Below are 25,369 nucleotides of genomic sequence, written 5' to 3' on the forward strand. Positions count from 1 at the left end.
ATCACTTTCCTTGAACATATGCAGGATATGCCCTTGAATCAAGGTTCACCTTTCAGTAGGTATGTACTGTTCGGGTATTTGAGTATACACAATCAGAAAAAAAACACATACTGATTGTGATTTGCTCAGTCTATGAGCAGCCTGTTTACTATAATCAGCTTTGTCCTTAGCACTGATACATTTCAGTCTGTCATTTTTGTTAGATATAATAGCAACAGTCAAAAGACATTAGTCAGTAGACAAAAACAATGGAATTTTTCCACAAGCTCTAACCCTGACCTTGGTACATGTATTCATATTGCAAACACTGCAAAATTACTGCAACAATGTTATCAAAAGAAGCAATATTTAATACATCTTAGGCTCATGATTAGTGATGGGAATCGGTCAGAATTTCATAATCAATAATTAGTTCCATTTAACCAACTGATAATTGATTATAATTGGTTAGCAAGAGCACAAATTATTTGTTTGTTACACAATTATATCCTTGCTCAACAGTCCAAAATATTACATTTTTTCTATTGTGTGCTACTTTTGTTCTACAACTGTTAAATGAAAGCAATTTTTTTATGGCTTATCAGTCTTATATAACTGAAATACTGCTGCCATCCTCCAAAATCCTTTCATTCATATGTGATGTGTCTATAATTTAAAGTATAGAAGGACATGGTTTTCTTGTATGTCATTATTTACAAATACTACCAAGGATTTTACATTTTTAATTAAAACAAATCATCAAAATGTGTTTAAATTTATTAACTCAACAACTTAGCAGCTTAATCATGTAATTATGACTGTATGTTCCTAATTATGAAAGTTTGCACCTATGGATGATATGGTTTTATATTTGTAAGTTGTGAAGGGAATAAAATAATTCAGATCAACTTTAGTGGATTGGAAGCCCTATTTAGCTTACCATTTACAAGGCAGTTTTACTAACCTTTGTGTTTTGCAAGCAACTAAAAAGAAGTAGTCTCCCTTCATACACAATCAATTATGGATTCACATATTGACTATCTTATTGGTTTGCTCAACCAACTGATGATCAATTATAATCAATAATTGGAACAACACTACTCATCATAATATCACCACTGGTCACCCCTCCATGGCTGAGGACTTCCCTACACTTACAATGCCTTATTAAACTGATAACACATCCTGTTCTCACCTGAAAGTTGATGTTGTTGGTTCTTTTTTCATCACCTCCACAATCTTTGTCAGAAGCCCCTTGCTTCCTCTACACATGAGGGTCCTGCAATTATAGGAGGAACACATTTGATCTAGTTTGGTTGTATGTCTTCTGCTACTTGCATGATGCATGTTAGAAGCCAGTCATGACAATGATCTTTTGGCCAGACAGGTTTCAGTGTATTTACAACAACCAGGCACGTTAACAAGTGACAAAAGATCATCAATGAACTGCTTATTTCAGACAGTAGTTTAATCAAACTGTACTCAAAGCAGATGTAATTTCAAGAGAAAAAGTTTTCAAATATTCACAAAGAAATTATGTCAATCCTCATTTCAAATAACTTTATATTAAACATTAATTTGTAAATCACACCTGTGAAATACATCTTTATTTCACTGAATCCCTGAACCAGAATAATCTGATATCCTTCTATTTTACTCATCAATAAATGGAATACACAACTGTGTGTCATGTGGCAAGAAAGATGCATATAAAATTTACCATATACACTTGCTTATTTATAGGTCTAGTCCAAATGAAACACAGACCATGTGGTTGTAGATCAGGGTCTATGTTTGTTCTACTTATCACTCCTAACACTGCTCTGGTGGCGCTTTGTGCTCAGCATTAAGGGGTTAGTGTTAGGACTGGTCAGCCTGATGTCAGGATAATGTGACTGGGTGGGGACATCATGCTACATGTCTGTGGCATGATGTCCCAGTGCTTGACATCAATATAAACTGCCACACCGCAGACTTCTTAGGGATACGACTGAAAAATTGTTGAAGCTACGTTAAAAATCCAAATCACACGCACACTACTCCTAACAAACTACACAGACCCAGATCTGCCCATACATCATGCAACAGCTGATCTTGGTCTCTGCACTTTGCAAACGGACTCCTCTCCTGAACAATTATATAGGGTAAGCAAAATTTTAAAACATCTTGAAAAACCTGGCAACTTGTTCATCAAAATAATGTGAATTAACTGTCATTTAACTGCAGAGAAGAATATTTTCTTGAAATATATACCGAGATCCACAGAACATTAGTCTGTTGAATTTCTTTTTATACAGAAAAGACATGAAAATTGGAGAAATGTACAGCTTTGAGCGTTTATGCAGATAGTCCAACATTCATGTCTAAAATCCTTACTTCCTAAGGGATAAAAATATAAAGGTCCACTCACTTGTTGACTGAGTCTAAGTTTGGTAAGGCAAGACTTCCTGCCTTTGCTGAAAATCAAGAACAAATACTAATGAATCTTCAAACTCTAGAGAACTAATAGTCAAATATCCAGCTGGAATAAGTTAAACATTTCTGTTATCAAGGTATACCAATGAGCAAGTTGCAAATGACCAACATAAAATTATATCTCAACTCAAATTTCAATCTGACAGAAATGAATGTAATGGTGTAATACAAGGTAAATAAGGATGATGAATCCGTTTAAATTAGAATGATTCCCATCACTGTACCAGAATGGGATACATGTTAAGTATTACCCAACACAAGTGAGATGAAATGCAAATCAAAAGGCAGTCAATTAACATTTCTACAACACACAACTGTCTTAAATATTTACTTACAAACATACAATAAGAAAGCGCATACCAAATTAAACTACTTACAATTTATTCTCTTCACTTCATTGAGCTCGTTCTTTGACAAAAGCAGATGTTTGTAGCTGAAAAAAGATGACAATTTAGCTTTCTTCTTGCCCCTGCCTAAATGCATTGAAAATACTATATGTTCTTCTCTGGGGGCTCACACTGTTAATATTTTGCCAAACCCTCAAACTGAGATCATTTAGTTGTTGTTGTTGTTGTAAGGTATAACGCCATTTTTTAGCACACGATAGGCTATACATGGCGGCCAGTATTAATGGTGGAGGAAGAACCCGAGAAAACCCCAGAAAGAACCACTGACCCACGACAAGCCACTGGCAAGCTTTCTCACATATCCACATTGGCTGAATCCGAGACTCGAACCCATGCAGACAGAGGTGAGATGGCAGTGATCTGTAACGGAGAGCGTGTTAGACCACTCGGGGCCCCGGTCATTTAGTTAATAATGTGAATACTGAAACTAACATTCATATGTTGCTGGAATGATTTTTCAGTTCTAAAATGATACATTTTCCCTCCTGCTTTAACTAATCTACCATTGTAAGTGGGAAACAATTACAAATTCTTTTTTTTAAAATAATGTTTTTAACTCTTTACATCAGGATGAAAAATTTAGTTCTATAAAAATCAAACAACCACTAACAAATTAAATTCCTGGTGTGCCCTGGAGAGAGGACAATTTGAACAAAAAACTACAGTATTACTCATAATTGACAAGTATCATTCATGCTGAAATATGTTAGAATTTATGTACAACTGTGTGTGAAGGTTTACAAAATCTACAACTGACAAAAGATAATATTTGCATATTCATCCCTTTAAAAGAGACAACAGCTATCTTGAGTATAAGATGCATTGTACCAAACTACCCATTTATGACTGTTTTGTTTGTTTTGCTGGTTTAAATGACAATTTTAGCACATTTTTGGTTACATCATGCCAAGCAAATGGAAGCCAAATGTCCGTCCCAAAGACACACTGAGGCATCCAACCTTGACAGGCCATGGCAGGTATCAAACCCATGATTGCTGGATTGCAAATCTAATGTTCTACCAACTGTGCTGACATGGTTCACTCAACACTATGAAGGACCAGTTAATTAGGTTTTTCCATTCTTAGCCACAATGTTGATATTAAATTTGAAGGAGTGGTCATACGAAGTATAATGTAGTAGTGTTTTACTCAACATCCACACAGCAGTGGCTATATGATGCCAACAAATAGTAAAGTATTAACAGGTCATATGAAGGTGAGAGCAGTCATATGTTAACTGCCATGGTCTGTAGGCTTGCATAAAATAATTTACAATGTAAATTTTATTAAAATTAAAAAGTTAATTAGCTTTTCCAATAATTAACCATGAACTGGATCCGACTTGATCCTGGGATCATACAGTAATTGATATTAGATCAGAATTGTTACAATTATCTTTGTTCTAATGGAAGCGAGAAAAACATATCACAGCTTTCAACTGTCATAGCTTGATCTGCATAATTACTTCAAAGGACAATTATTGCAGCATTCATGCTGTTACTACATGTGAAGTATGTATAATTTAAAAAAAGATTTCTTTCAATATGGTATTAGGCAACATTACAACACCAAAATGGAACTTACGAAAGTGATTTTTTTAAAAATAAAATCAAAATGAGATGTCTTACTTCTGTCAATAATTTGCAGTTGCTCTTTAATATGCTCTAAATTGTAATGTAACAACATCAATACTTACTCTGAATGATCACAGAAACTATGCACTAATCTGAGGAATTGAATCTTTAAGGCAACCTCCTGATAAAATCAGAAAAGAAATCAATGAAATACACAATGTAAAATGTGAACAAAGTTATAATTAAGTATTACAAAATGTCTAAACTGAAAATATGGTTATTTCAATGAAAAGGAATGCATACAGTGATCAACAAGGAATATTAAAAGGGAAGTAACCCATATATTGTAAGGAACCTAAATATCACCATGTTTGATGGACATGTCTTTCAAATGTGTTCAAAACTATCAAATGACTGTTTGATAACTTGACATTTCAGACTGTGCACAAGATATCCATAAATAGCTACTACTGGAAAGCTTTCTCACATACCTGCATTTGCCTCAAACCTACGCAGACAGGTGAGATGGCAGTCATCTGTAAAGGCAAGCACTTCTGACCAATCAGCCATACCTGATCCCCATTGATAAAATATTCAAAGCACAACCATTCAATAATCTCCTTTTGGCAAACAGTTGTTAAAGGAAAGCATTGTTTTCATTTAATTTCTTCACAAATAAATGCTGTCACTATTTATCATGACAAGATTACCCAATACATGAAAATGTGGCTGGAAATAAAAATAAACCCATCACGAATAAGAGCAACTTATTCAATTCCTTGATCATGGTATATTGTAGTTCTTGACAATACAGTTGATGCTTTGATTAAGGAATTATTCCTGTATGATGTTTCCTACTTCCTGTGTCATGTGAATGTCTGTTTTGATGTCAGACTTTCCCTAGCTTGTTGTCAACAGCAATGGCATCAACCCTATCTTTTTTAAATCATGAAGTAATTGTACTAGTCTTATATATCTATATCTATTTCAGATTAAGAATAAACACTTGAGGTTAAATGACCTTCTTAAAAGCTCCTTCCCCCCACCTTTCATATATGATATATGCAAAACTAATGCAACAAGTACCTGTTCAAAAAATGTTTCCAATAAACACGAGTGACGTCATGTTTACACTTTATTTTTGGCTTGGGTTTGTTACTCAGAACATGTCATTCCAGCTGTAACTTAACCTGAGCCAGCCTACTTTACCATACACATCAAAGAATCAAAAATGGCTTCATTGCATATTTCAAAAGAATATTTTAATGGTAAATAAATCCTTTAAGAAGGAAATTACATCAACTGCCTTCAATCTTAATCCCACCCCTCCTTACACAGGATGGGGGTGATGGTGTGGCACTTTCAAAGATGATTGTGTGTATTTGGTTCAGTTTGATAACTGACATAACAAACCTGTTTTAACATGTAAAGCAAGTCTGAACCTGTACTTTTTTCCCTCCAAAACTAAACTAGAAATTTGCTTATAGAGCATGGATGCCCAAGAAATGATCTAGTAGAAACAATTAACACTATGTGCCCTTGACATTCTTATAGATGGGGAATAAAAATTAAAACTATTTAGCATATATTCCAAATAGAACAAGAGGCTTTTGTAGGTGTAGTGTAAGGCTTAATCTAATTAGCTTTGTGATGTGATGTGATTGTTATTTTTAACGTAGCTTTAACAATTTTTCAGTCATATTGCTACGATGTCTGCAATGTGGCAGTTTATAGTGATGTCTAGCACTGGGGCATCATGCTGCAGACATGTAGCATGATGTCCCACCCAGTCACATTATACTGACACCAGGCCGACCAGTCCTAACACTAACCTCTTAATGCTGAACGCCAAGCAAGGCAGCTGTTAGTACCATTTTTTAAGTCTCTGGTATGACTCGGCCAGGGATCAAACCCACGACCTCCCGCATCCGAGGCGGACGCTCTAACCACTAGGCCACCGGAGCGGTTAATTAGCTTTGTAATATCACTTGACAGTAAAAAGTAATCAGATATTCCACACTGGATTAGAACTGATTCACACCAACAACTGGTTTATGTTATACATTCAACAAGGGTTTATGTTCCATGGGAAAAATATTCTCAGTGCAGTCTTTACTCCCCTTCAAGCTGTATTGATATATTGTATTTAATAAATTGTACAGAATGCCTTATGCAGTTTTTCTTCAATAACAAATAAATTACAGTAGGTATGATTGCACTTATGCAAGTGAGGATGCTGAATGTCAAATTATGGATGTAAGTAGGGAGGTAATTCCTTAAGATTTACTTTATGGGAGGTAATTCCTTCAGGTTAAGGTTAAGGGAGGCAATTCCTTCAAGTTAACTTTAAGGGAGGTAATTCCTTCAAGTTAACTTTAAGGTAGGTAATTTCCTAAGGTTAACTTTAATTATGTATGCTCTATGGAGACCATGATGGTAAAGAAAACCAATTTACACAGGAGTTGAGTGGCAAATACAAGAGCATTATTTAAAGGTTTCAAAGTACGTGAACATTTATGGCCAAGTCCAATTTACACAGGGCCCAGTCAAAAAAGGATGCAAATATTTACAAATAAAACCCTTAAATCAAAATAATGTAAGAGAATACTAACAGGACTACATTCACAAGCTGCATTGTGCCCTCTTAACCTGTGTCGACTGCTGTATCTACCACTGAAAAGAGATATACAAATTCAGAATTTTATTTAGTCATCAGAAAGAGAAACAAAACAAATTCTTCATCATACACCTGATCTTCTTTCTAATACAAAGGGTATTTTCTCAAAATTCATAAGCAAAACTTCAACAACAAAAAAAAGAGGCTCTAGCCTTTTGTTTGTTTAGAGTTCTTTAAGGCTGCAAGCAAAAGAACACTTCATGCCAGGACTGAACAAGTTACTGGAGTGATGCTGATAATTTAAAAGAATGGTTTGATTTGATGTTTTGTGAAACAAAAACACAAGTTATTTAGTTGTGGTAATTGGAGTAAAGTGCCTTGCCCAAGAATGTATCTCTTAGAATATATAGGAGGGCACACCAGGTTTATTCTACATCCCTTAGCCAACAGTTTTACTGACTGCATTAAATAACAAAATGTAGATCTTAAACAGCATCTGATACCAGGATAAAGCACACATACATTCAGAATACTATGTCCTCCAACTGTCACAGCATTTTGAGGCTGATGTTATTGTTCTGTATTATTAATGCCTTGAAACCATCAAAGTAAACTATATTGATATTTCTCTTGCATAAAGAAATATATTTATCTTATTTCCCTATAGATAATTTGTACTTACACTTGGCACTTCCAGATAAATTGATCAAACAAATCACTTAATCCTGGAGCTAACTTTAACTCTGCTAATTTTCTTTGTACCTGTAAAAATTAAGTTATTATAAATGAATCTCCAGAACATTGTATGTGCTATTATTAAACACACTGAGCCAATAATAAACACATCTGCCCTAAACAATCAAAAACATAATGAAGTTTAACATACATTTATATCCCCTTTATCCTTTCAGTGTTTTCTAATAAATACTGGGAATAATTAATTTCCTGTGGTTTGAGATTACAATGTTAATTCATTTTATGTTTGTCATAGCACAACCAACAATGAACCTACAAGAATCATGGATCACTGCCTAGTAAATAAAAAAAACGCTACACAAAACTCACAATTTGTGCCAAATAATGAAATAATTTGTTTCCACACTAATCTGTCACATCATCAAGTCAGGTTTAAGCATTATCTTTTGTTTGAGAATGTTCTTAACTACAGACAATGCACCAATCAGAGTGTTAACAACTTAGGTATCATGTATCAAAATGCCATTGCCATAAAATGAAGAAGAAGGAAATGGTGGGCATAGTCAGCATGAAGATCTCCTAAATTTGATTTCTGAAAGAGATTTTAGCAACTAGCATATATACTTGCTTAGCGGGACTTTGAGGAATTTGAGTTGGGAAATCAAACTAAGCATCCAGAAGCCACAACCAAACATGGGGCCAATTATAATTGTAATCCTAATCAAGCTGTAATCATAATAATTGAATTTGGAGGCTTTATGATCATGATCGTCCTTCATTGGCAGTGTAATTACATAAATGTAATCATGATTGCAAATGATTACAAACAAAAACAAAAAAGATAACAAGCAAATACAAAGTGTAATCATAATCATTAGTACCAAATAACCTGTAATCATAATCATTAGTACCAAATAACCTGTAATCATAATCATTAGTACCAAATAACCTGTAATCATAATCATTAGTACCAAATAACCTGTAATCATAATCATCAGTACCAAATAACCTGTAATCATACCCATCAGAACCAAATAACCTGTAATCATAATATCAGTATCAAATAACCTGTAACCATAATCATCAGTACCAAGTAACCTATAATCGTAATTGTAATCAAGCACCTTTAATCAACTCCATGCCTGGCCACAACTCTCCTACCTAATGACTTGGAATACTGGAAGTCAAACTCACACGTCTCATGAGGTTGCATTACAAATTTTATTTAGCTGAAATCCAATACATCTTAGCAAACATACGCTGCATAAAGCCAAGTGTAAAAGTGTAGACAATGAGGACTCATATCTCTTGCAAATAATGTGGTGGAACACTGGAAACTAAACTCCTTCAAGGCTTTATTGACATAAAGTTGTGGTCTAAATTTGGCTGAAACCCAACCTTCCTTTGAAACATAAAGTTGTGGAAAGAAAAGTCAGAATGATGGAATACAAGTTATAATTTAATTGGAATGCTGGAACTCAAACCCACCCAAATTCTCATCAACATAAACCAGCAAGCCAAATTTACTTGGAAACCAGAATATCTTGGTAAAATAAGAGGGTCAAAGTGATAGGTAATTAGTTACATACACAAACCTCCTGTAAATGACGTGGAATGCCAGAAATTCACAAGATTTCATCATTGTAAGGTTGCATTAAAAATTTGGTTGAAATCCAACAATTACTGGTAAAAGGAAGCTACAGAAACCAGTCTGGTGTCAGGTAATTAGGGGCTATAACTCTAAAAAAAAGATGAATTATATGATTGCAAATCAAGCTCTTTTTAGGCAACATCAAAACAAAGCTGCACACCACACTGATGTAATCTTGTGGAAACAAAATTGGTGACGAAAAGACAGCTTTAAATAGCTCATCAACTTCATCGAGTGAAGCGCTAATGAATGAAGTCAGTGAGAGCTAAGTGAGGATCCACATCAAAATCAAATCTTAAAGGAAAAAAATCTAACAAACTAAAAGAAATAATAAATATGTTTACAAGTAAGCTTCTAGTATTCCTTCCTCTGGTCATCAATGGTACTCGAGTAGCATATAGTTTTCTGGTCAGTTCATATAGCTAGTACACTTGCAGTATCAGGAATGTCTTATGATTTATCTACAAAGCTCTACTAAGCTTTGTACTAAAGTCAAAGACTGATTATGAAATGAATGCTGTGCTCTTTTGTTTATATTAGCATGTTCTTTAACACTCAGAGATATTCACTGACCTTTTTCCTGTGTTTTCCCAGTAGAAAGAGCCCTAGAACATAAACAACCTCCACCTTTTGAATAAGCTGTTCTGTAATTTTAAGTCCCTGCTGTACTACCATGGGAGCGCCAGCTATGGTGGGAATTGTGATTCCTGAAACAGGTAATTTAATATGCAATTTAGTCGAGATCAAGGGAAAAGGTGTCAGGTTGGGTGTAATCATATCAAGGACTATACATCATAGAAGAAGAAAATAGCAAACAGGAGTGTATATGACAAACATGTATCTGACTACCAGACATAATGGATGCAGAGACTTCAAAACATTTTCCGGGATACAAAGTGTTTCCCCCAAGAATATCCTTAAGGACATGTGTATTTTATTTTCATTGTCAAACAAAGGTTTTGCTGAAAAATAAAATGACACAACATACTGTGTTATGTGGTTCCACAGGCATTAGAGCCTAAGAAAATCTGGGACTATTTCTAAAACTGAAGACTTAGAGAGACCCCCTCCCCTCCAATCTGAAAAAAGGGAGGGAATCTCTTGGATATTGAAGGAATTTAATGAAGAAATTCAGACAGGGCTTAGGGTTTTCAAGTAATTATTTTGTTTTCTGCCTGATTACTTAATAAACTACTGCAAGGATTAAAGTTAATGGACTGTCAAATATAGTTTACAGTGGTCTAATCTTGACTGCATGGTATAGTGCTATACATCACAAATCTAAAAATACATAGGACTACAAGTAATGTCTGAGAAAAGAATGTAAACACAAAAGTTAACCAGAACTAATGAACAATGAAATGTAGGTAACAGTGACCCAGTTGTCACAAGTACTTATCATGATGCAGATGTACACATTATATGATTCAACAGTTTATAGTAGCCAAAAAAATGTGCCAAATGCAAAAGTTAATCAAAACTAATGGACTGTGAAAAATGTCACAGTGACCTAATTTTCAATGAAAAGATTAAATACTCCATATGACACATTTAAATTATACGAACAAAGAAAATGTCCTATATGCAAACTCTAACCCGAGTGTTGATATCAAACATTTAAACCCACAAGTCCAAATTACTCTGCAATCCGGCCAAAATGTAATTTCAGTTTGAAAATATGAACGTATTATCTATAAAGGATAGATGAAACAAATATTCTATAAATGTGATCATTCTAAAACAGCCTTTTGAGATATTTGCTCTTCTTATCAGGGAGATTTTTCCAAAAATATGAACAGTACATAAGGAAATTTCTAAATAGCTTCTGGGAGATTTTCAGTAATTTCTTCCTCTTTTTGTCCAAATTTTTGTTTTCGAATCTATGAGTATCTATTATGATCAGGGAGATATGTGTGAAAAAAGGTACCTGCAAGGCCTCTGCATTGAAATATAAGATAGGGTGTTCCTGAGATGAAAATACAACTTTTAAAAACAGTTACAACAACAGAATCCCTAAAAAAAATACTTTCTGTAAAAAAAAAATTACAAAAAAACTTTTTTCTTATTTTTAACAGCAGCGCTGAAACCACCTCCGACCTTCTTGAGCAATAAGATTTTCAAATCAGTTATTGTTGCATGATTGGCACTATTTCCATCAAAGACAAACCAGATGCCACTGAAAGACTCTTGGTGAACACCCATGCCAATATAACCATCCATTCCAGAGAATTAGCGACATGAGTGAAATATTTTCATGGTGGCAGCCTTAATGGTTGTATGTGTGCCATCATTTTCATTTAGGACCAACTAGATACCAGAAGAAGTGTGTTGGTGAAAGCCCTATGTTGACAGCAAATACAAAACTTTCAAGATGACTGCCATACTGATCAGTACTGTTCACATACAGGACAAAGTATATTGCATTTAAAGTCTTCTGGTGAAAATTCAACATATGACTTTCCATGTGGGAGGAGTAGAAACAAGCTTATGAAGATGGCCACTGAGGCAGAGATATTGAATGTCAAAACTGCAATTTTCATTCAAGATAACTAGACACCATAAAACGTCTCCCAGTGCAACCACCATGTTGACAAGATTTTCTATACACGACAAGTCTCATAAAATTTGTTAGATGTACAATATCAAAGTGGCATCAGTTTCATATAGATATCATAAGAAGTCTTCTGTTGTAAACAACATGTCAATGCTATTTACCATTCAAGAGGTGTAACAATATTAAGATTTACAAGTTGGATGCCAGGGTGGTCAGAATGGCACTAAATCATTTAGGACCTACTAGATATCACAAGAATTTCTGCGAAAAATTCATTCTGATACGACTATCCATTCAGGATGAATAACAATAACCTAATTTTCAATATGGCAATAATGTACTGGATGTCTAATTGGTACCATTTACATTTAGGGTAAACTAAGTATTGTAATAAATCTTCTGCTGAAAGTCCCATCATCAATATGACTTTCTGATCAGTAGTAGTAATCAATATCGCTACTGTGGCAGCCATACTGGATGTGAAGGTGGTACCAGTTTCATTGAGGACCAGCCTTATCTTAGGATGAATGTTATGCATCACGTTTCACGGCAACCCTCCAGTTGACTATCATGTAAGCCCTTCAAGTCTACGACTAGCAGAGGTAAAAAGAGGAGTTTTCCCCTGAATTACTTTGCAAAATCAACCTTGCTTTATGTGCTATGAGGAAGGAAGACAAAAAAAGTACAACTTTAATTTTTAATTTTGTTGTTGCCATAACTCATTAACAGTTTTTACTGACCTATAATTGTTTTCCACATTTTACATGATTTATTCTACTAAGTATTTAATGTTGTTGTTGTTGTTGTGGGGTTTAACGCCATTTTTCAGCACACGATAGGCTATACATGGCGGCCAGAATTAATGGTGGAGGAAGAACCTGGGAAAACCCTGGAAAGAACCACTGACCCACAAGAAGATACTTGCAAGCTTTCTCACATACCCACATTGGCTGAATCTGAGACTCGAACCGGCACAGACAGAGGTGAGATGGCAGTGATCCATAACGGAAAGCGCTTTAGACCACTCGGCCACTCGGGGCCCCCAAGCATTTAATGTATGAAATTCATGCAGCATTGTATCAACTTGTCCATAATGTATATTCCACTCTGAACAAAACAGACCCAGATCTGCTGTTGCAGAAATCACTTATCAATCAGTATCTACATTTTTTTAATAACCATCTTCTGATTTCAAACAGCATACATCCCAGCACATTTTGTGACCATAAACCTGTGACACTGTCTGCAATTGGGTGTGTCTTGTACATGGATAGATAATAAACCACATCACACAAAACTTACCTCCAACAAAGTCATCAAACTCGTCCATCTGTGGCACGTCATACAATTCCTCTGCCATCTGATTCTCAATCCACTCCATCCAACAGTCTAACTCACTGACCATACCACGGAAACGGGGTGTGTCTGCAAGAACAACCCAATCTTTGGAAAAAAATTATAGGAATGGCAACTGTTTGTGTAACAGAATTCATATAATTTTCACAACATCTTCCAACACCCCCTACATCCTACTTATATTCAACCCACCCATGGCCATGGCCCAGAAATGGCCTGAGGTTCTGGACTGACTTTTTTTTAGCTGTGGACCTGTCATATGTAAGCAGCACTAGCCAGTCAGACCTTTAATATTTCTTATTTTTTGTTAATTTGAAGAAAATTTACTTTTCAATCTTTAAAACATCTGAAAAGTGCCTCTAATGTTGACCAATAGTGAGCAACTGAGTGCAAATGAAGAATGGAATCAACTGATAACCGGCCTAATCCTTGATCTTTATCAATCAAATGTTTGTCAGTTATTGACCATTGCTAAAACAAGCATTAATAGTATCATATTATCCTGTGTTCAAATCTTAGATTCAATGACTTTAAGTATGGCAGAAGGCAAGAATCAATCATGGGAAATTTGTCTGCTACAAGACGTGTTGCACAGCATAGCTTTAAACATCCCATGTCCAAAAAGAATGAAAATTATTATAAACATAAAACGTTATCAGTCTTACCAGGATCTGTGGGAAATGGTTCAGCCAAATGGTTAATTATAAAGAGAAGAGTTTATTTATATATTTTTTGTCAGTAATTTATTTCTCTACAATAGTGAAAATTCAAGACATAGTATTGTGAATTAATCCAAAATAACCCTAAATATCCCATGATAAGTCTCAAAATGTTACGTTCTGAATGAAATATAATAGTCTTGAATGTCCTGATATAACACAATAATGCAATCAAGAACAAGTAAGTCACAAAATCCAAATTAATGTATTAATCTATATGTCAATCAACATTTTTAGTAACTCCAGTGAATATTAAAAAAAATACAACACACATCTAGAACAGGAATGAACCATTTGTTTATAAAATCCTTATTTATACACATTTTCACTTGACCTGGATGTGAATCATACCAATGGAAAATTCTGACTGGGCCCAGAATGTTCCAAACCCAAAGGCTGTGTAAAACTTCTATTTATAACTGACAATCCTAGAATAAATTATGTAAACATTCTGTTAATATTATCTATAATACAACTTACAATCATGGATAAATGTTAAACATACAATTAAATAAAGATAACAATACTCACATTCTCTGGCAACAGCTAAGTGAACCAATCTAGGCAGAAGTTCTGGTATGCCAAGTAATAATTCTGAAAATAATTTTTTTAAAAATAGTTACAGTAAGAAAGATATTAAAACACTGACAAAAGTCCCATTTGATTTAAAGTAAAACTGTAACACATCACACTGAAAGTCATTCCAATGGGAGGGGGTAAGGGTGATTTATCAGTCTTTCCTATTTTTAGCGAAGAATGGTAGCTATATCTGAGGAAAAGCCAGCTTCATTTGTACAAATCTTAGAAGTCTTCGTGTTAAGATGCTTTCTGTCACAATGAATTTGGTTCAGTCATTCTGGAGAAGTTTCAATCCTTTTTTTATAGTAATGGCAGCCATTATTGATTACAGATTGACTTTAATTGTATAAACCTTAAGTCTTTATGTCAGGATGCTGTCAAAGTTGGTCAAATTCAGTTCAGTGGTTTTGGAGAAATGGTTGTTTTAAGGTCTTGCTCTTTACACTAACAGTGGCCATGTTTGCAGACGCAACAACTGTACAACAGACCTTCAAGGCTATATGCCATGCTCACTTGAAATTGGTCCTGCTGATTTTCGGAAGTTAAGAATGGTGATTGTTGATGGGTGATGAACCAACCATAGCTTGCCTGATCTTGCAGCCTGGCAAGCTGACAAGCAAGGAAGTGAGCTAAATGCCAAGTCTAATACAGATCACTAAAATGTGCAATATACATGACAGTGACATAATTTTCTCAAGTGGTTGTATTCGTCTTAATGATGCATATTGATATCAAAACGTAAATCTGCAGGTAATGCTGAATGAAACAAACAACTTTTTGCAAAGTTCAAAAATGGTTTTGATTATCAATCCACAAATCACATATAGACCTGAAAGAGTTAAGAGCATACAGGCCAAACCCTGGCAAGGAAAAAGTGTAATCCCAGTGGACAAAAAGAGTAATCCGATAAGAAAAAGAGTAATCCACATATAACATGATACAATTCAATGAGCATATGTACAAAATAATTTTTTTAACCAATATTGTCTTTTAACATCAATTACTGCTTCAAGTTTTCATATGTAGCACTGTTAGATTTAAAAAGCAAGAGACTCTCATGTTGCACCTTGTACCAGATGAGACTATGAATGTTTTGCACACCAGTAGAGCACTAGTACATGTACTAGATTACTGAGCCTGGATCTGAATTCAGTTTTATCTTTGTTAACAATACAGAACTATCTCTCACTACCAGTGTTCGAATGGTAAAGAATCAATATTCCTTTCATAACCTGACAAAGAAAAGAAATTTATATCTTCCAGTTATGGGGTCGTTTAGCTGGGAAATAAGATGAAAAAAAATTAACCATGTCCGCATGAAGTACATTGTCAGGTAGAATGCCAACTTGATACTTCAGATATTCTCCTTCTAATTTATTGGGAGCCTTTTGTGCAGCAAGGTGTATCAAATGACAGAGACAACCTGTGATGTACACTGATGAGACATTTTTCAAAACAAAGAATGCAACTCCTTTAAGAATTCAGTTATAACTGATGCATCAGCTGAAAACCCCATACAGTTCTGCCAATTTATATCGTGTTTATTCAAAACATCATCATACAAATCAAAGATGTTTTCTACAGTGGAATTTACTGTTAATTCTGGCAATGAAATAATAACACTCTGACTTTGCCCTTTTCGTTGTCAAAGTCTCATACACAGACAGAGTACAACTTTTTGACATAATTACTACTCCCGTCTGTGGCAATACTAAACAACCCAATTTTCATGGCTTCTGCAATTTTAAGTAAAGTATCTTCAGCTAAACACCAAACAATATTAGATGAATTTGCTCTTGCATATGCATGTATTGTACAATTTTGGAATCAGGAAATATCCGTTTGATCAAAGTAGTCTTCTAATGCTAGGGGTAGTCCGTGTTCTATTAAAAACTCGGTAAATAGCACCTCTGCGTTTATAACTTTCGTGTCCACAATTGAGTTATGCTGTAGAAAAGAAGTTACCTTAGTTTTCAAGTGTTGCTCCACATCAAATTTACCACCATGAATAATATTAAAAGCCTTTCCACACTGCCTGCAATGGGCGTGAATCTGCCCTAGAACGGAATGCTGTGTTATGTAATTCATATATTCATCTCTGAATCAGTTTTTCGTCTTTATTTAATCCAGCTGTGAAATTATTTGAAAAACATTTCTGCTCTAGCACACACATCGACTTGAATAAATCTGACATTTAGTGCCAAATATCCTACAGACTGGTGTGTGTGTGTGTGATTTGGATTTTTAACGTAGCTTTAACAATTTTTCAGTTATATCACTACGATGTCTGCAGTGTGACAGTTTAAAGTGTTGTCTAGCACTGGGGCATCATGCTGCAGACATGTAGCATGATGTCCCACCCAATCACATTATCCTGACACCAGGCTGACCAGTCCTAACACTAACCTCTTAATGCTGAGCGCCAAGCGAGGCAGCTGTTAGTACCATTTTTATAAGTCTTTGGTATGACTCAACCTGGAATCGAACCCATGACCTCCCGCATCCGAGGCAAACACTCTAACCACTAGGTCACAGGAGTGGTCCTACAGACTGGTTCTGTAACAAATATGAATTAGAACAAAGAAACTGTGAGTAAAGATTAAAAATTAGAAAACCAGTCTGCTCTCTCCTAAGCCATACAGCTGCTATAAATAGAATCCGGGGTCAGACGTTTTAAAGTAGAAACCAGCATGTTTCCTGGAAATAAGACAGCTGCAATAAATAGAATACAAAACTGTTAGGAAAGTGCATGCAAGTCTACAGACAAGCGTATTCTTATACAGTAGTTATGTAGAAGCCATCTGTTCTAGAATACAGTTTGTAGGATTAATGGATGTTAATAAAAATGAGAAAACAAATTACTGATTTCTTTTGGAAGAGGGATATAAAAGATCACATAATCCATATACGTTTATGCATAATTTAGTGAAAAATGCATAATGATTATGCCAAAAACGTAATGGCTGACATGTATGGTTAAGAGTACAAGAGAGAGAGAGGAGAGAGAGAGAGAGAGCTACCTTGGTTTATATCTCTGACATTGACAAAACCTCTAGTTCTCTTCTGTTTGTTCTGTGCAAATACTGCAACAGACAATTGCAAAAATTATAAATCATTATGGAAACAAGGATAAGTAATTAGTAATGTAAAATAAAAATTCATATGAGTTCAAATTAATATGAATAATATGGATAACAATTAAACAGTCACACATAGATCGGCAATTACTTATACTGCAACATGTACTCCAGCTTGATTTTAGCGGGCATACGTAAGTAATGATAAGCAGAATGGCAATTTAGCAAAACAGAACAAATCCAATTTCATATCCAGTACTGCGAAATCCTCTCAATGTGAAATAGGAAGCAAGAGGTCCAAGTGGGTCTGACATTGCTAACCTGGCTTACATAACTGAACAGTTGATGATTTCACCAAGTCTTATGAAATAAGGCAAAGATTCAACCTATGTAAACTATCTCACAATCATATCCTGACTTTTACCTAATTAACTATATCACAATAAAGACTAACAGATAAGACAAAATATTCTTTGTCTCTTGCTCGTGCTCATAAATGAAGTCATCCAAGATATTGATGATATATAGAGGATCTCAAATGGATAATTATGTAATAATGAATTTATGAAACGAGTTGAATAATGTCCAATTTATGCAAGCCTTGGTGAGCAAAAGCCGGACATTATTCAACGAGTTTCATAAATTTAATATTAAATCATTACCCATTTGAGATTCTTTTTATCACATCCACATTGTTAGATACGGTACACAGTAGGCCTAGAGTACATGTTTACCCTAGAATGTCCCTTTCAGAACAAAACATCACATTGTTGCAATTTTCATGTGAAATAGGATTACTGGATGCAGAAATTTCCACATTCACTGCAATGCATTTGTGACCAGATATCTGCAGTATTTGACTGGAACAATAGACTGCACAGAAGACGTAAATAAATTTCTTTTTGAGTCGGATTTGCATCCCGCATACACTGTGCAAAGATCAGCTGTGGTTGGAGAAAGTTACTGTCAGTTAAGAGACACATTTATGTCAAAATTCTTCCGTGAACAGAGGTGAGTTTATTTACTTCTGCAAGTAAACATTTAAACCACGCTTGTATATATGGTGGATTGTATACCTATGTTACAGATATACAGACCCTCCCCCACCCCACAATCAAATAAGCAATACCCTTAGTTTTACTTTGCCATGTTGTTCTTGTTTTGTAGTTTTACAGACCCTCCCCCACCCCACCATCAAATAAGCAATACCCTTAGTTTTACTTCGCCATGTTGTTCTTGTTTTGTAGTTTTACACCATTTTTCTCATGATGATATTGTTATACATAACAAACCCCTGTGGGGGTAACATATCCATATTCAGACAGCCAAAATAATTTTTCCTCAATTTCCTTTTGCGAGTTCAAAAATGGCTGCCAAAAATATTCATTCAAAACAAAACATTCTGGAAGGCGGGGTTACAAATACTTTCCCATGATCCCAGCCAATCATTAATGAGGATACTGCACAATAACTTCATGGGCTTATTTGGACCAATCAGAATCACAAAGTGATATTTTAATATGTGGTAATATCAAAAATATGAAACTGCACGTATTATAGGAAAACTATACCTACTATGTGATAAATTAAGGAAGAATATTAATAAGGGATTATGACAAAAAATTGACAACACTGCACATTCAGTGAAAATTGCCATTTTGAAAAATACATTCCTTAAGGCTCTATAAACATGTCACCTCTATACAAACAACACCTGTCAAAATGAATATTTTCGGTTCTTTGAGTGTCTTTTACATAAATGTTTTACAGCCAAAGTGTTTTTATTTTTATTTTTAAATACAGACCAAACAAACATGATGCTGGACTGAATGTAAAATATACATTATACTTACATGATGATTTATTTTCATAAATATCAAGGTCTGAGATGGCTACAGCCAGAATACGACAAAAGTTTCCCAACTGATCATCATTTAAGCACAATATCAAACTTCTGATATTTGCTGAAAAGATAAAGAAATCTACTCTCAGATCAAAGATCAACAAGCTCAAGTAAAACAAATACATGTTTTGATTTTAAAATGATATAGAAATAAATACATATCTTCAATGAAGATGAAAGCATAATGACTTTCTAAAACTTAACACTTTAAATTATGACCCAGAAATGATAAAAGAGTTAACTATCAGGCCAGAAAATATATACATGTTTCCAGTCAGCAGACAGTCCATTTCTCACTCCTGATCCTAGTGCTTCCCCACCCCCCATGGTCACAAAAACAAAATCACAAAAAAACATTAAACACATTTTTTAAATAAAAAAAGACCCACTTACTCTAATTTTAAAACCAGTGCAACTTTTTTTTGCCCCAGCTCATACAATCTTCATAGAAATGATACTTAGAACCCAAGTTAACATGCCAATCTTATTATGCCCAAGTGAAATTTAATGTTTTTTCCCAATGAAAGAAAACTGGAGATCCACATTTAAGTTTGTAACCTTGAAATTTTATGCATCTAACATATAAAGTTCCTATTATATGACCGAAAAATTCATTTAAAATAACTGCAAAACATGGCAAATAAAAATGAGAGGAATTGCAAGGAATTTACTCACATATATAGTAACATGTCTTACCTACGTCTCTCCCCTACCCAACAATGGACCTAAATCTCTACCAGTAGTCAAAACAAATGAAAGAAAAAAAAAAGGGAAGAACTCTTCTGACAATAGTGCAAATAAACTGACTGGTCACATGATGATAACCATATGTATTTTTCCCAGCAATACAAAAATTCTGCCATATATTGCATCATGGTGTAAGGCAATAAGAACAATAACTCTGATAAAAAAATCAAGAACAATAATTCACATTAAAAAATCAAGGATGCAGATTTGTTCCATATGTGCATCCTGAGATGATGTCCATAATACTAACATTACTAGACAAAAATCCCACTTGACAAGCTGCAGTCACAAAATTTTGCCTCACAATGCATTTAGCTGCAGGACAACAGGGACAATAACTTCAACAAGAAGATTCTCTCAAAAGGACCACCACTCTAACGGTTGAAAATAATTTCCGTGTTATCCAAGATAAGACTGTTGAGCATTCAAACCGTATCTGATATTTCTGAGCAATAACAAGATTTATAATCTGGTGTGAAAACCCATGTCAATGCCAATATGACTTTCCACTATGGAGAAACAGTAACAAGATTTTCAATGTCCATTTGGCACTGTGTTCATTTAGAAACAACTCGACATTATAAGAAACCTTTTAGCGAAAATCCCAAGCTAACTTGATGATCCAATCTCAAGGAATAGCAATAAAAAGGTTTATAAAATCAAGATGGCTGCTGTGGTGAGCAGATTAGATATATAAACAGCACTATTCACTATTGTCATTCCTGACCTACTAGACCCTGGTACGACTGTGTATAGGCATACAATGATCATGGTCTTTGACATTTTGACATCAAATCAGTTGGTTTCTTTATTATCCTTAGTGTATGCCACCAGCAAAGTCTGGTCAAGGAACTTATTCTTCGACAAATATTATACAACAAGGTCCATTTTTTCCCATTCACACTGATCATGACCTTTTGATCCCAAAATCAATAGGCCTCTCTCAAACTTTAGGTACAAACCCTCCAAAAATTTTGCCAAGATGTGTGATGTCAAAGTGAGGTTATTATGCAAACACAATTTTCTCTTCTTTCAGTCAAGGTAACCTTAATCACTAACCCTTTGATCCCAAAATCTATATGTAACATTCATACAAAAAAGAGTTAGCCATCCATTCTGATAACGTTCATAATCAACAGAAACAATTTTTTATTTATCAACCATAGTGACCATAACCTTTTGAGCTCCAAATCAACAATCTTCTTCTTTACTCTTAAGTACAAGCAATTCACAAAATCCAAATACACCATTTTCTAATCACATACAAAACTGTAGTTCAAATACATCAAATATACAGCTATTGTAACTCCTCGCTCTATACGGCAAGTTGTGCATATTATATTATTTTGTCTACCTTATTAAAGGTTCAGCCATTAAGGCTCCAATCTTAATATCTGGAATTCATTAATTCTTCCATAAACATTTTTTTTTATACTCACAAATGGAGTGTAGGTCTAGAACTATCCTCTTGCACTGCAGCATGTCTTCAACTAGTTGACAGGCATTGACAAATGTCTTCTGGTAAGCCAGTAATGTGAACAAGTAATTTAGTACATCCTCTTCATCCATCAGGGTCTTTGTAATCTTTTCTCCGACAGGCTGTGGTTAACAAGAATGACAACTCAGTTCATTTTCAAAAACTTTCTTATACATTCTACATTGTTGGTGTTAGTGCCAAAACTCCATTAAGGCCTTGGACAGAGGCTGATCCAGTGGCATATTCAGACAGATTTAGTCAAAGTACACTTTTTAAAAAAATGAATTAACCTCCTCTCTTTAAATGAGCTAAATAAAAATCTCTGCCAAGTTGTGATGGACAGATGGATTTACCAGATTACTATCACTGTCATGGTTTAACACAAAAATACAAAACCAGTGGGCCATTTTAAGAAAAATAAAAAATACACATTTCTTGATACTGAACCATCATAGACAAAATGATGCATGATTGTACTATGCTGATGTGGCAAGCTTTTCAGTGATCAAGATTATTTTGTATTTTAACTTATTCTACATGAGCATATTGAAAAGAATAAAATGTCTTACTTTTTCACACTGAACAGTTAATAAAGGTGATGACAACTAAGGTCCGATATAAATGTAACAGTAACTGGAATGATAGTTTGGCTAAATAAACAAATGGAAAATGAAAAAATATTTTGTTAGCTGTGTAACAATTAAAAGAACACATGCATGACAGAGCTACTGTATATACAGCTACTTGTATCTACTGCAGAAATTCTGATACTGGCGTTTATGTATATCAACGTGATATATCAGCACAAAATAGGCTAGACAGTGCTAATTAAACTTAAAAATCGTAAAGATAAAAAACTAATATGAAAATATTCTTTAGAAAAGTACATAAAATTGAAAATGAAAATATCATTAAACATTCAAACTAACAATATAAAGGTGCATTCCTTGAAAAAGTTGAATAATGAAAAGAATAAGTGATGCGAACTGAAAAATAATTTAGTATAAAAATGAAGTGTATGAATTGACTGCAGAAATTTAATAATTTTGCATCAAAATGAACAGTATGAACTGAATGTAGTAATTTGAAACAGCTTAAATATAACTGGTGATGTAAGCAAGTGTATGATCAAATAAAATAGCAGAGCCACATAAGATTTAAAAAGACCCTAATAAACACAACTGAGGGCTCCATTAAAGCCACCTATTCCTCAAAAGCTGAAAACGCTTGTAACTGGGAATTGATTTCTGGAAAAAAACTGTTGTTGTCTAGCTGCAAAGTACCTTTCCCATGGGCAAGCCAAGGAAACAAACATACGATGGTTTTCTTGGGTATCAAACTTGTGACAAATTTTGAAGATGAGTCCAATGCAGATCTGCCAACCCCGAGGAGTCTGTCTCAGTACGGCAGTTTATATTTTTCCATAAGATTGACCATTTTCAGTAAGGTGTAACAAAATATCAATAACTGCTAGTGTAAAGCTGGAAAGCGTAATTAAAAGTCTGACGCATCGACGATAAACATTATGTTCAACTGAAACGTTTGTAAAGTTCACGTACTTTATTTACCACTAGTACATTGCACAAACTCTAGTTACAAACCCTATGCAGCTCAATGGCTTGTTGCTATCTCTCAACTTGACATAATTCTTGGAAATTCTTTCCCATTTCACATGACAACAGCATCATATTTCCCGCCATGAGACATACTCAAACTGGTATGTGATGTCCAATAAGCGTAATTGTGTCCTTTCCAGCTTTTATTCATGAGAATCTAAATACTCCCTTTTATTCTTCTGTGTTGATTATTAACACATTTTAGAAGCTTATTTTCCCTTTCGTCTTAAACATGCATCACTTTTGGACACCATTTTTAAAAATTCTATAATCAACAGTTTGATCATGCATATGCTGGGGTGCTGACATAAAGTTAGTCTGGTTCAATGACTAATTTCACTAATTCTTAGATGAAACCCAGATCAAAATAAAACATGGATGAACCAATTATCCAGATTTTTCGGAAACGATCATTCTTCTGTAGTTTTTGCTAGTATGCTCTAAGTGTATTTTAAGGGTAATTTTAGTAAGACATACGGCAAAATCGTAAGAGTTGGCAGGTCTGCCATTGCTCAAAACTGACCTATCAATTTGGACAAATATTTTCAGACCTGAAGAGATAAACTTTAGAAATGTGCATGACTTTCAAATATTTCTCACTAAGACAGAAGCATCAGTATCGCCCCACCAAGCACCCTTACAAAAACTACCCCCAAGACAATAAAAACCTCACTGCCCATCTAATGCAAACCTATGTGGTCCATATCTATTTAGACTGCTAACTCATGAGGTGTAGCATGAACAGCCTGGACCTGTATATCAAGACCACCATCAAAACATGGATGAAAAACATGTGAATTTTAACCCAATGTCAAAAGGGGCAAGTGGGTGAATTACAGAAGGAATTATCTTAACTTGATAATGACTCATCCCAAATATGAAAAAATCCATCAAATGGCTTAGAAATAAATATATATATATATATATATATATATATATATATATATATATATATATATATATATATATGCACACAATTTAACCAAAACCAAGGCACAAATTATTTATGATCAATGGGTTGAGGAAGTGTCACTGACTGAAGCACACTAGCTTCATAATACAGGAAAGAAAGAGGCTTACAAAATACATGCAAGTGAAATAATTTAACCAAACTGACGATGATGGCAAGGTCTGGAAAGTGACTTCCATATCTTCATAACAAAATAGTCTCTGACTAATCTATAACAGCTATACAACAATGAAATGCAAAACACTCACCAACCTGAAAAGGTGATGTGTAACATGCTATCAAAGATCATAAAGCTAATAAAATTATTGCTTCTACAGTATACTTACACAGGCAGTCATCTTTGCAAGAACCTCCAGTACAAGAGCTTTTATTCTCAGCATTTCTTCACTCTCTGTAAGAAAGATCTCAATCTTATTCACGAGAAGAAAAAATTAGTAACAAATTCCAAAGAAAATAAAATACTTTTAAAAAGCCGGCAATTGACAAAACTTGACATTATGATTTTTCTAAAGCCTACTGCCCCCCTTTGAAACTGTTACAGAAAAAACTTTAACATAGTCTGAAATATGCGATGCATCCACTTAACAGAATTAATTGATCCTTAGTTCATTACTTAATTAAATGATCACAACTAATTAATTAACTGATCACTACTTCATTATTGAACAGGCAATGCATCAACTGATATTACAAAAACACTGGAGCAGCAATGAACACCAAATCGAATACGTTTTTATTTGTCGAAAGAAAATAATTTACTCCTTACACTGATGGAAGTTTTGTTAACTGCTTTCAATTTTAAAAACAGAAATGATGAATTGATGAAAATGTGAATCAAGTGTAAATTATCTTAACTTGACACCACTCGTTTTTTTTTTTACAGTTTCTAATAATCTAAAATGTACCTTGTTTACATACTTTTATTAGCAACTGTAATTTAAATAATTCATAAATTCCTATGCTTTGTATTAG

The 25,369-nt window shown here is 34.4% G+C and overlaps 1 protein-coding gene across 2 annotated transcripts in view; it reads right to left on the minus strand.

Annotated features, from left to right (window-relative positions):
- The window catches only part of LOC149780566 (short transient receptor potential channel 4-associated protein-like), a 59,800-nt gene that overhangs the window by 22,044 nt on the left and 12,387 nt on the right, over positions 1-25,369 (minus strand). The window contains exons 5-17 of one of the 2 annotated variants that reach the window (XM_089937607.1): positions 24,724-24,788; positions 21,774-21,933; positions 19,538-19,648; positions 17,628-17,690; positions 14,560-14,622; positions 13,256-13,378; positions 9,973-10,106; positions 7,735-7,814; positions 7,048-7,108; positions 4,558-4,616; positions 2,832-2,887; positions 2,390-2,435; positions 1,175-1,258 (exon numbers count right to left, since the gene is read on the minus strand). In XM_089937607.1, the coding sequence (XP_089793733.1) occupies positions 1,175-1,258; positions 2,390-2,435; positions 2,832-2,887; positions 4,558-4,616; positions 7,048-7,108; positions 7,735-7,814; positions 9,973-10,106; positions 13,256-13,378; positions 14,560-14,622; positions 17,628-17,690; positions 19,538-19,648; positions 21,774-21,933; positions 24,724-24,788 (1,105 nt within the window). Of the gene's footprint in view, positions 1-1,174; positions 1,259-2,389; positions 2,436-2,831; positions 2,888-4,557; positions 4,617-7,047; positions 7,109-7,734; positions 7,815-9,972; positions 10,107-13,255; positions 13,397-14,559; positions 14,623-17,627; positions 17,691-19,537; positions 19,649-21,773; positions 21,934-24,723; positions 24,789-25,369 lie in introns of both variants that reach the window. The other variant, XM_089937606.1, reaches the window with a different exon arrangement.

This window comes from Sinohyriopsis cumingii, chromosome 16 (assembly GCF_028554795.1).
Source record: "Sinohyriopsis cumingii isolate HCF-2022 chromosome 16, ASM2855479v2, whole genome shotgun sequence".
In the NCBI taxonomy this organism is placed as follows: domain Eukaryota; kingdom Metazoa; phylum Mollusca; class Bivalvia; order Unionida; family Unionidae; genus Sinohyriopsis; species Sinohyriopsis cumingii.